The sequence below is a fragment of the Lepidochelys kempii genome, chromosome 15, assembly GCF_965140285.1.
Source record: "Lepidochelys kempii isolate rLepKem1 chromosome 15, rLepKem1.hap1, whole genome shotgun sequence".
NCBI classification, from domain to species: domain Eukaryota; kingdom Metazoa; phylum Chordata; order Testudines; family Cheloniidae; genus Lepidochelys; species Lepidochelys kempii.
In genome coordinates, this window is record NC_136394.1 from 22,100,773 (window position 1) to 22,113,793 (window position 13,021).

Below are 13,021 nucleotides of genomic sequence, written 5' to 3' on the forward strand. Positions count from 1 at the left end.
CCATTTGACACTCCTTTCCCCCTAGTTCACACCTCCAGCTGATCATTTGCCCACCCTTGTCTCCCAGTTATTTTCCTCATCCAGCAGTTTCCCCTCTCCCTAGGGAGGGCTCTTTGCTTTTCTAGTTTTTGAATGATTAGCCGGTCAAATGTTGGGGATCCTTGAGTTAAAGTCCACCGGCTAAAGCTACAAACTGCCCTTGTCCTCACTACAATTTAATCTCATCTTAGCTCATTTGAATTCAGAACAAACCTTTTTTTTTCCTAGTGAGGACTCTGCAAAGGCTGAGTGCTCCCGCCCATTCCCCTCTGTGCTGAGAGGGGCTCTTTCAGGCCCTCTCCTCCTTTCCCCACACAATGGCAGTGCTGTGAGAGGTGTAGTCCCAAGCCCTGTTGGCCCCCACGTACAACACTGGCTGAGCAGAGAGCGAGCCCGGCACTTTGCAGCAGGGCTTCTTCTGCCTAGGTGAGCACAGGCCAGGCTGGAAATGCATGATCCCAGCTGCTGGGCACCAATCATAAAATACCATTAAACATAACAGAAATGATTAATGATGAAACAAGAAGCCAGGCTGCTGACCTGTTTTGTGACAAAGGAAGTGCAGCTCAGCAATTGAACGCATGAGAGTATCTGGAGACATTCAGAGCAGGGTTGAGGCAGGCTCCATAATGTGTCAGGCAAATGCTTTTTGTTAATTATAACATTGCATTAATATGAAAAATACCAACATCTTCTCTACACAATTTCTTCTAATAAATAATAAAACCTGCTTTAAAACTACAATGATAGTTGCCAGCTTCTCCCAGGCTGATTATTTCTTCTGATTAGCACTTTCTCTGTCACAAACCATGTCAACAGCCTTCACTTCCCTGCTGAGAAGTCACTGTAAAACTGGCAACCAAGCTCATTAAGACAGACACCAGCACTGCTCACAGCACTGGAATTATGAAAAAGCCATGGTGGGGTCTCTGGAACATGTTTTAATGATTCCATTTGGGGTAGGTGTGTACATCGGAGACAGGCCTGAATCAAGGCCCTGTCGCCAAACACTCCTGGACTAGAGTGTTCAGACTCTGGATCTAAATATTGCAGTTGTCTATTCAGTACATATGAATATCACTTTTATTTAGATGGCATCACCACAATTTCCTGTCAAAACAGAACTGTGAAAAATTCTGTGCAAAATTCACTTGAGGCTGCTGGAGAGAGTGTGTGTGAGAGAGATACATAGGGAAGTATAGTTTCCTTCCACACATGGAGCCAGGAACATGTGCACTCAAGACTGAGCAATCCTAGTGCAGGACAAGAGACTGTTTAATTCTAATGCCAGCTCTGACCGTGATTCTCTCTGTGACTATATGCAAATCACTTAAAATCTCTGCCTCAGTTTCCTCATCAGTAAAATAGAGATCATGTTACCTACTTGACAGGGATGTTGAGGGATTGGCCAACTAGTATTTTGTTAATTACTTTCAATATATGCAGGAAATATTCTCTCTCATAAAGTATACTCACTCCTGAATTAATGAGGATAAAGTGATATCTGTTACTACCCATTATGTTTACTCTGTGTAAACATAATAATGTACTGTACTTGTCTCCTCTTTTTTTATTGTGTAACATCCCATAATGTGGTCATCTAGAACAGTGCACTGTTGCTAGAAAATCCAGTACTAAATTACCTCCTATGCATGTGCAGGATTCTCTTATTAATTACGGTTTGTTTGTATTACAGTAGGCCCTAGAGGCTTCAGCTGAAATCAAGGCCCCATTGTGCTGGGTGCTGCACAAACACGTAGTAAGATACAGCCCTTTTCTGAAGTGCCTGCGATCTAAACAGACAAGACAGGCAAAGGTGGGGAGAAAGGAAGTATTATCCCCATTTTACAGATAGGGGGCTGTGGCACAGAGAGGTTAAGTAACTTACCCAAGGAATCTATGGCAGCACCAGGAATTGAACCCTCAGATCTCCTGAGTCCCAGTCCAGTGCCTTAATCACAAGACTGTCTCTTTATGATTTTTCTTGTAACATGTGATGTGACATCAGACAGTCAAGACTACAATAGCCTCCCTGGCCCTTGGGCGCCTCCTGTCACCCACCATCAGGTCAGTGACCTGCGGATCCACACAGCGTCACACCCACTTGCCCTGTTGCTAACAGCTATTGCACAGAGGGCAGCCCTGTAGAGGTGGGTTCTGTGGCATATAGACTGGAAATGCTCATCAGAAGTAGCCATAATTTCACTGCCATGATACTACCACCCTATCGATTTTTTTTTCCTTAATAAAATGCAAAACATGCCCACTGCATTTGTGTCCTGTTTATTTTTCATGTTGAGAGGTGTTTTCCAAGTTGCAGCTGTTGGACATTTCTGATGTGGAATCTGTGTTCTTAGGTACTAATAACTCCTTCCCTGGGGGCTTCAGGATAATGAGCCTGTTTTAGCCTTTTGCAGTGAATTGCTGAACATAATTGGTATTTTGGTAGCTCAGAGTAACTAACATCAGTTCAGGTCAACTCAATACTTGTCCAGACAATAAATATTTAGGTCAGATGGCAAGCCAAGTGAAGAGTAATAAAGTATTTGTGGAATAAAGCTTTGGAAAATTGGTTCTCTTTGAATGACATCGATGGTGACCCCCTGTTGCTCTTGTGAATAAGTATAAGGATCTGAGGTTACCTCAGAAAAATATGCAATTTATGGTCCAATTAAGGTGTACGTCCTTGAGTACGAAGGTCAGATGTTCAAACAGGAAAAGTTGAACAGTATTTGTGACTCGTATTATTGTTTAACAGTGTGTGTCTTTGCTCTTCAGGACTGACAGTTCCTAGAAAGGATGGAGAGCTTACTCCTTAATATGATAGCCTGCCTCAGGTAATTGCTCGACAGCACAGTTAAGATAGATATCTGGCAGTAAGAGAAGCTCAGTGTCATTGAAAATGTTCTTTTAGTGCCCAGTGGCACACAGCATACATTTGTTCAGTTGCATTAATGTAGTTCTTGGATCAGGTAGGGTTAAGCAACAGCAAGTAAGTACTATAAGTCCTGATTGTCATTTACACTAAGGACCCCTTATACCGCCCTGGCAATGTAAAAAGGGCTTTAAAATGAGTGTAAATACTGTTTATAGTCACTGTTAGGCCCCTTTTAATTGCCAGAGAGATATAAAGGGGGTTTAGTGTAAATGATTAGTAGGCCCAATCATCGAATCATAGAACTATAGAGCTGAAAGAGACATCCAGAAGTCATCAAATCCAGTTCCCTGCACTGAGGCAGGACCAAGTAAGCCTAGAGTATCCCCGACAGGTGTTTGTCCAACCTGTTCTTAGAACCTCCAGTGATGGAGATTCCACAATCTGCCTTGGAAGCTTATTCCAGAGTTTAACTACACTTGTAGTTGGAATTTTTTCCTAATCTCTAACCTAAATCCCCCTTGCTGCAGATTAAGCCCCTTACTTCTTGTCCTAATTTTAATGGAGTGGAGAACAATTAATCACATTCCTCTTTATAACAGCCCTTAATGCATTTAAAGACTGTTATGAGGTTCCCCCCAGCCCCACCCTTCAGTCTTCTTTTCTCAGACTAAACATGCCCTGTTTTTTAACCTTTCCTTATAGGTCAGGTTTTCTAACCTTTCATCATTTTTGTTGCTCTCCTCTGGACACTCTGATTTGTCCACAGCTTTCCTAAAGTGTGGTGTCCAGAACTGGACACAGTATTCCAGCTGAGGCCTCTCCAGTACCGAATAGAGCAGTACAATTATCTCCCATGTCTAATGTACAGTGCTCCTATTAATACACCCCAGAATGATACTAGCCTTGTCACAGTTTCATCACATTGTTGATTTATAGCCACCTAGCCAATTATTCCACATTTTGAAGTTGTGCATCTGATTTTTCCTTCCTAACTTCAATACTTTGCACTTATCTTTATTGAATTTCATTTTGTTGAATTAAGACCAATTCTTCAATTTGCCAAGATCATGTTGAATTCCAATCCTATCTTACAAAGTGCTTGCAACCCCTCCCAGCTTGCTGTCATCTGCATGTTTTGTTAAGCATACTCTCTACTCCATTATTCAAGTCATTAATGAAAAAATAGAATAGTACCGGATACAGGACTGACTCCTGCAGGTCCCTGCTAGATGCATCCCCCCAATTTGACAGTGTATCTCTAGGGGTCAAATTCACCTCTGTGCAGAAAGCCACACCAAAGTTTACTAACCACTTAAGAACCACTTAATCCCTAAAAAGAGAGATTAAGTGGAATATAAGTGGTTCTTAGGCACAGTGATAGTCCTCTGTACAGGGGTGAATTTCACTCGAGGGTTAAAGATCACATGTGTTTTGTGTGATGATTCTGCATTGTGGATGTAGCATGAATTATTCTTCTCTCAAATAGAGTGGTTTGACAATGGTTGTAACTCCATTAGGCCAGATGGTAATGTCACTTGCACTAGTGTAAATCTGGAAGCGGCACCATTAAAGTCAGTGGAGTTGCATCAGTGTGAGAGAGATCAGAATCAGGCTATTGACTTCAGGGAGGTTACTGTAGATTTACACTGGTGTAAGTGAGAAAAGAATCAGGCCCAGAGAGCAATGCTGCCAACTTTTGTGATTTTTATCACAAGTCTTCTGCTATTTGGTGGTGTTTTTCTTAAATCTCCATCTCCTGGAGTCATATGATTACATGAGAATCTCAACTTCCTCTGTTATTAAAAAAAAAAAAAGTTTCAAGTCCTCATGGTTGGAGAGAAAAGCTTAAAAATGTGAACCATTAAAACCTGAAGTCAAATAAAAAGACCCCAGATTCATTTATTTTTTTTAAATGTCATGATTTTCGGGGGATACTCGACATGAGAATTTTGAATGCTTGCAGAGTCAAATACATAGCAACCCACATGCTTTATTCAAAGGACTCTGGTGCTCACCACTGGTCACCCCTATAAACGCTTCTTTAACTAGTATGACAGCTACAGCACTGATAGGCATCTGCGCTGACTGCAGAGTCATTGTTCAAGGTCGTTCGTGGGAGTTGATTCTAGACACGGAAGTTGAAACTAGACAAAATCAGACTAGAAATAAAAGGTGTACATTTTTAGCTGTCAGGGTAATTAATCATTGGAACAACTTACCATGGGTTGTGGTGTATTTTCCATCACTGGCAATTTTTGAAGCAAGAATGAATTTCTCCACCTCTAAAAGATATGTTCTAGTTCAAACAGGAATCAATTCAGGGAAGTCCTACGACCTGTTGTATGCAGAAGGTCAGAATAGATGATCAAAGTGGCCTCTTCTGGCTTTTTAAACTATGACACACCAAGAATTGGGGCCAGCAGCATTTCTGTGTCCCTGTATAAAAACAAATGTCTGTAATATTCTATACTAATGGTCCAAACCATGACAGATTACAGTAATACAGCTACATTTTATGGGGCCAGGGCTGTCGAACTTTGAAATCAGGGTCCCTAGCCTAGCAAATCTGGGTATTTCTTTCAATGCACAGTTGAAATAGTAGGCTGCCAGGTCTTCCAATGCCTCAGGGCACTAGAGAGGAGATCTTTGGAGAAGCAATTCAGCATTCCAGATTCTTTCCTTGTTAAAGTAGGTCTGTGATCTGCAGGGTCTTTCTGGTGGCTCTAAGCCACAATGCTGTTTACACAACTTGTATCAGTGTGCTGATCTTTTCTCAACCTTTTAGTGTTTAATTATGCAGTCCTTTAACACAAACATAAACAGCACAAAGGGATGTCATAAACCCTGCTGGCAGCAAAGTACACAAGAATGTAACCGCACCATTATTAAAAAGACTTTTATCCCCACAGTGCACTCTGTGGGATTTTGCCAGTTAAGTTTTTCAAATTCTTGTGAATGTGGGTTGTTTTCCCCCCTCATGGCATCATGCAGGGGAACAGTTCTAGGGCACTCGATCTTTTTAGATCCTCTAGGGCCAATGGCTGCCTTGTTAGCCATTATAATGACTGACATTTATTGAGTACTTTGACCCCAAACTCTGTAGAGGAGGAAGGACTGGTTGAGTGGCTAGGGTGCTAGACTGGGCTTCCGAAGATCCAGTTTTAATTCCCTGCTTTGCCACAGACTGCCTGCAACATCTCGGGCATGTCCTTTAGTGTCCCTGCTTCCCGTCTGTAAAATGAGTGTAATTGCACTCCCCTACCTCAGAGGGGTATTATGAAGGTTAAATTTACTAAAGGGTTACACACTTTGTTGCATCTGTACGCTGAGCACATTGCATACACCAGGAGCCCTTGCACTTCTCCATTCCCTGTGTGTCACCCTCCAATCACCATCTATTTCAGGTTTCAGAGTAACAGCCGTGTTAGTCTGTCTTCGCAAAAAGAAAAGGAGGACTTGTGGCACCTTAGAGACTAACCAACTTATTAGAGCATAAGCTTTCGTGAGCTACAGCTCACTTCATCAGATGCATATGCATCTGATGAAGTGAGCTGTAGCTCACGAAAGCTTATGCTCTAATAAATTGGTTAGTCTCTAAGGTGCCACAAGTCCTCCTTTTCTTTTTGCATCTATTTCAGGGAGTCTCTTAACCCCCTCCAGCATGTGACCATGTGCCAGGGGTTGTGTGTGTCTGCCTCCTTTTGTACCATTGGCCTCCATTTGCCCCACACGTGGCAAGGGCTCTGTGTGGCCCCCTCCCCCCATATCCGTAGGAATGAGAGGGTATTTGAGTCTCCAGGCCCATTCATTTCTAATACTCTATGTTCGGACTGCCAACGAGGATGCCAGTCGTGGTGCTCTCTGTGATATGGATAGTTGTCCATTAGGGCCTGGATAGAGAATGCATCTCGGGGGGTGTTTACACAGCATTTTGGAGAAGAGCCTCCCGACGTGGGCTGATGGACATAGGCTAGTGCTCCAGAAATAGCTCTTTAGACAGCGCTTTGAAATTGCGGTTCTAGCTGGATCTTGGGCTCTGAAGCCCACCCCCCGTCTTTAAGCTTCAGAGCATGAGCTCCAGCCCAAGCTGCAACTTCAGAACGCTGTCTGTGGAGTTATTCGTAGAGCACGAACACAAGCCTGCTAGCCCAAGTCTGTCAACCTGGGAGTCTCGCTCCAAAATGCTACGTAAACATACCCTTATAGGCCAAAAAACAGCCATCACCTGGTCACTACCAGCCTGGGGTGGATTCACATCAGCTTCCTAGAGGCTAAAGTTTCTGTAGCCATTATCAATACTAGGTAGGACCTTGGCTTAATGATGCCTGAAGAAAGATCCCTTTAGGATAGTCATAAGGCACTTTGTAGGGAGAGTGCTTGTAATATGCCCACTGGCTCCAAGATGAGCAGAGTTAAGCCAGTGCAGAATGGTTTGGGAATTCCCATTCTTAGATTCTGCAGCGATGGGCACTGGAGGCAAAACACTCATCTGGCAGGCATAAATAAAGGGCTTCAGTCCCCAGAGGTGCCAGGTTGGACTAAATTCACACAAATATTTAAAAATAAGTACATGTATGTAACAAGCAGGAGAGACAGTGTGATTCAGTGGACAGGACACTGGATGAGTCTCCAGAGCCCTAGTCTATTCCTCTGACTCTAGCATGCTGTTTGACCTTTGGAAAATCTCTTAATCTCTCTGGTTTTGCTTCCCCTTTGTTTGCCTTGACTATTTAGACTGTAATCTCTTGGAGGGACTGTCTCTTACCATGTGTATGTACCATGTCTTGCATAACAGGGTCTAGTCTTGGCCAGGACGTCTAAGCGTTGCTATTGTACTACTCCCCCTAACTCTTTATCCAACAAGGATTTGGGGAATAATTGTAGGATATTTCTATGTGCCTGATATGATTGAGCTAGTCAAGAACACTGAACCAAATAAGAAAGCAGTTCAGTTACTTGCTATCTGCCTTTCCAAATACTCCAGGTTCCCACAAGAGTCATGTTGTGATTGCATGAGATTGCATCCTGATGCTGAATGTTTCCAAATTTTCTCTAGCGTTTTGAACTTCTAAACTCTCCTTTCCTTTCAACAGTGACCGAGAGTCGAGGCATCCTAGAGAGTATACAGAGATTTTCTTTGCTGCCAACTTATCTGCCTGTGAGCTATCATATCCACAATGCGGATGTTTCCTTCTTTCTTAAGGAAGCCAACCAGGATATCATGAGGAACTCTAGTTTGCAATCCCGGGTGGAGTCTTTCCTAATCTATAAATCCAAGAGGCCACCTGTATTAAATGCCAGCTATGGACCCTTTTCCATTGAACAAATAGTGCCGCAGGACCTAATGTTGTCTTCAAATCCATTTGGATCCATCAACAAGTTTTCCTTTAATTGGAAACTCAAAGCCTACATCTTGAGTGACAAAATTTATCTGAGGAAGCCCAAAGTCCAGATCCTTTTCTACATTGTGGGCAGGGACTGGGATGACTACAGTACCGCAGAGAGGCTGCCTTGCCTGCGGGTGTTTGCCTTCCGCGAGACGAGGGAAGTCCGAGGCAGCTGCAGGCTGAAGGGGGATCTGGGATTGTGCGTGGCAGAGCTGGAACTCCTGCCGAGCTGGTTTAACCCCCCCACAGTTGTGGCCGGCCGCAAGAAAGCGACAGATCAGTCTGAAGGGAGCCCTGTGGAACTTTACTACACCATCCAGCCGGGGGATGAGACCGGGGAGTGCAGTAAGGAGGACGTAAGGAAAAGTAATGGGATCAGACTGGGAGGGAACGATATTGATGAATCAGTACCTCCTTTGCAGAGAATTGGAAGTGTTTTCCTTTACCAGACGTATGGTGGCCCTTCCTTAAGTGAAATGAGGTTGGATAACAACATCGCCATCCAATATATACCAAAGACTGTCAAACAAGGTGATATTTTGACTTTCCTTGTGTCTATCAATAAAAATTCAACGGAGGACCAGTTCACACTGAGGTAAATTCTTTCTAAATTTCTCTATTAAACTGAAAATCAGATGGCAGGGGTTTTTGTTGTTGCTATTGTTAGCTTTTGTTGTATGGGAAGTCACTTTCGCAAGGGTAAATTGATGGTTGCTTTCTAAGAATTTCTGCTTTATAGATGAGATTTAAACAGTGTTGTTTGTTTGTTTTTTCAATCTAGCAAATGTTGCCGCCTTCCTTTTCTATTATCCAGTCAAATATAGAGTGACCTGGCTGAGGAACAGTCTCTGTATGAGAGGCCGGCTGCCTTTGAGCAACTTCTGAGTAGCACAAATGGGACATTTGAGAGCCATTTACTTGTCAGTAGGAGAAACTGCACATTTTCGCCTGACCTGGAGCTTGCAGAGCTCCTAGAGCAGTGATACTCAGACTGAGGCTTGGGCTCTGTCTCCTGTGGCTCTTTGCAGCACATGATATTAAAACACTATGTGATTTAATTATTAACCAATCAGGATGCTTTTAAGTAGGTTATCAACCAATTGTAGAATACTTGGTCAGTCATTTTGCTGTGAGGAAAAAAAAATGTAATGAATAGTAAATGAAACAATAAATTCACATGACTGTGGCTCTTTTGGGTAATGTTGATCGCTAATTTGGCTCCTGAATAACTGAGGTCTGAGTATCACTGTCCCAGACATAACTTGATCTGTCATTAGAGCCTCTCGTTAAAATGACTACATGCCCCCCAACCCTGCCTGGCCTGTAAACCCTATTAGGTTGTTTAATATTGTCTTTTCAGGAATCCCAAACATCCCATGATTAAAATAAAATATTTTTTTTCCTCAACCCAAGTGAGAAGTTCCTTAGTTTTAACGAAAACTGAAGCTTGCAGTGCACCATCGCTCTGTTGTACTTGATTGCTTCTTTGGCAGCCCAGGATTTCAGGTCATACCATAGCAAACTTGGAGTGCTTAGAGTGCTTAGAGAAGAAATTAATCAGAAGGCTTCAGTGGACAGTAAATTCGCACTACATGCAAGTGACGTTCTCCCCAGTGGATTCTCTAGTTTCAAGCTTGTCACTCCCTCTGTACCAACAGCTTGAACTACCATGGAAGAGAGGTGCACAGGGCTAATTTCAGTCTTATTCCCTACCAATGAGTGATGTCACTTCTCTTAGTGACAGGTTTCAGAGTGGCAGCCGTGTTAGTCTGTATCAGCAAAAAAAATGAGGAGTACTTGTAGCACCTTAGAGACTAACAAATTTATTTGGGCATAAGCTTTCGTGGGCTAAAACCCACTTCATCGGATGCATGCAGTGGAAACTACAGTAGGAAGATATATATTCACAGAGAACATGAAAAAATGGGTGTTGCCATGCCAACTGTAACAAGACTAATCAATTAAGGAGGACTATTATCAGCAGGAGAAAACAAACTTTTGTAGTGATAATCAGGATGGCCCATTTCAAACAGTTGACAGGAAGGTGTGAGTAACAGTAGGGGAAAAATTAGCATGGGGAAATAGCTTTTACTTTTTGTAATGACCCATCCTCTCCCAGTCTTTATTTAAGCCTAATTTAATGGTGTCCAGTTTGCAAATTAATTCCAATTCTGCAGTTTCTCATTGGAATCTGTTTCTGAAGTTTTTTTGTTGAAGAATTACGACCTTTAGGTCTGAATTTGAGTGAACAAGGAGGTTGAAGTGTTCTCTGACTGTTTTTTTAATGTTATAATTCTTGATGTCTGATTTGTGTCCATTTTATTCTTTTGCGTAGAGATTGTCCTGTTTGGCCAACGTACATAGCAGAGGGGCATTTCTGGCACGTGATGGCATATATCATGTAGATGTGCAGGTGAACGAGCCTCTGATGGTGTGGCTGATGTGATTAGGTTCTATGATGGTGTCCCTTGAATAGATATGTGGACACAGTTGGCAACGGGCTTTGTTGCAAGGATAGGTTCCTGGGTTAGTGTTTTTGTTGTGTGGTGTGTGGTTGCTGGTGAGTATTTGCTTCAGGTTGGGGAACTGTCAGTAAGTGAGGACTGGCCTGTCTCCCAGGGTCTGTGAGAGTGATGGGTTGTCCTTCAGGATTGGTTGTAGATCCTTGATGATCTGCTGGAGAGGTTTTAGTTGGGGGCTGAAGGTGACGGCTAGTGGCGTTCTGTTACTTTCTGTGTTGGGCCTGTCCTGGAGTAGGTGACTTCTGGGAATTCTTCTGGCTCTGTCAATCTGTTTCTTCATTTCAGCAGGTGGGTATTGTAGTTGTAAGAATGCTTGATAGAGATCTTGTAGGTGTTTGTCTCTGAGGGATTGGAGCAAATGTGGTTGTATCTTAGAGCTTGGCTTTGGACAATGGATTGTATGATGTGGTCTGGATGAAAGCTGGAGGCATGTAGGTAAATATAGCAGTCAGTAGGTTTCCGGTATAAGGTGGTGTTTATGCGACCATTGCTTATTAGCACCGTAGTGTCCAGGAAGTGGATCTCTTGTGTGGACTGGTCCAGGCTGAGGTTGATGGTGGGATGGAAATTATTGAAATCATGGTGGAATTCCTCAAGGGCTTCTTTTCCATGGGTCCAGATGATGAAGGTGTCATCAATGTAGCGTAAGTAGAGTAGGGGCGTTAGGGGATGAGAGCTGAGGAAGCTGTTCTAAGTCAACCATAAAAATGTTGTCATACTGTGGGGCCATGTGGGTACCCATGCAGTGCCGCTGACTTGAAGGTATACATTGTATCTCTTAGTGTTGGAAGTAAATATCATAGTCTATAGTCCCAGACTTCTGAGACTGAATACCTAAGACTGTGCTCTGTGATGTGTCTTTCTGGGCATGCTGTAGAGATGAGCTGCAGCACACAGATTCGGGGAACATTCAAGCACTGTGCCTCCATATGAGAAGATACCTCTGTCTTGGCAAGCAGTTTACTGTCCACTGTAACAAATATCTTAGGCAGACACTCCATAGTCAGCAGCTTCTCTGCAAGGTAGAAACATTGGGCATAGAACTCAGCACCTTCTATTCCAAAAACACTTTCCAAAGCCATAGTATTCTGACTTGAGGTAAAAAGAAACCTCCATTCTCTGCCAGTTGTATTAACTTGAACCCCAAATTCTCTGTCTAAAGCCACCTCCGCTGCTCAGAAATCTGAATTATAAACCAGCACAAGGCTGAAATGGGTCCTGATCTCCCAAAGTGAGGAAATATTGGGCCTGATTCTTCATTCAGTTACGCAGGTTTAATTCCACTGAAATCAATGGAGTAGAGCCAGTGTAAAAGTGGTGGGCGTTAAGGACAGGGCGTGTTATTTTTCTGCCACCAAATGAGATTATTTTCCTTCTCGAAGCGTGCAAGATACAGACTGGGTGAGCTAGGTGGCTTCTGCTGTCTGACACTGTAAAATTGCTCTTTCTCCTCTGTATATGCTGGTTAAAGCTGGTATTTGGTAAGTGTGACTAGGACATCCAGTAACTCCTTACAGTACCTACCATTTGTTGAAAACATCATACATTTTCTGAGACCAAAAGGAAGCAGTCTGGATCTTGGGCAGATTAACTAATCCATGAGCTGTTAACAGAGAGGGAGTTTGCATTCTTTACAGACAGAAAAGGAGGACTTGTAGCACCTTAGAGACTAACAAATTTGTTTGAGCATAAGCTTTCGTGAGCTACAGCTCACTTCATCGGATGCATCAGATGAAGTGAGTGTAGCTCACGAAAGCTTATGCTCAAATAAACTATAGTCTCTAAGGTGTCACAAGTCCTCCTTTTTTTTTTCCTGCGAATACAGACTAACACGGCTGCTACTCTGAAATCTTTACAGACAATAATTCATTACCCACTCATCTCTAGTAATTTGTGTACTTGTGATTTTAGGAGAATATGACTTCAGACACGCATGGAAATTACTACTATGCTTGAAAATTGGTTTAATTATAAAGATTATAGATCTTTTCAGTCTAAAGGAGAATAAATACAACCACTTTTTCTTAATTGTGTTTACATTGAGAATTTAGGGCCTAAACAGTTGATATTGAAGCACTTATGTGCTAATTAACTGTGATCATTAAAAAGTAGAGCTGGCCGGAGGATGACAATTCATGACGGATTTTTAAATCTGGCTTTGTTTTTCATATGAATGAAATGCAAAAACTTCAGAA

The 13,021-nt window shown here is 42.6% G+C and overlaps 1 protein-coding gene across 1 annotated transcript in view; it reads left to right on the forward strand.

Moving 5' to 3' along the window:
• TMEM132D (transmembrane protein 132D) overlaps positions 1 to 13,021 on the forward strand; it is a 385,997-nt gene that overhangs the window by 86,147 nt on the left and 286,829 nt on the right. The window contains exon 2 of the mRNA XM_073312908.1: positions 8,011 to 8,899. Within this exon, the coding sequence (XP_073169009.1) occupies positions 8,011 to 8,899 (889 nt within the window). The remainder of the gene's footprint in view (positions 1 to 8,010; positions 8,900 to 13,021) is intronic.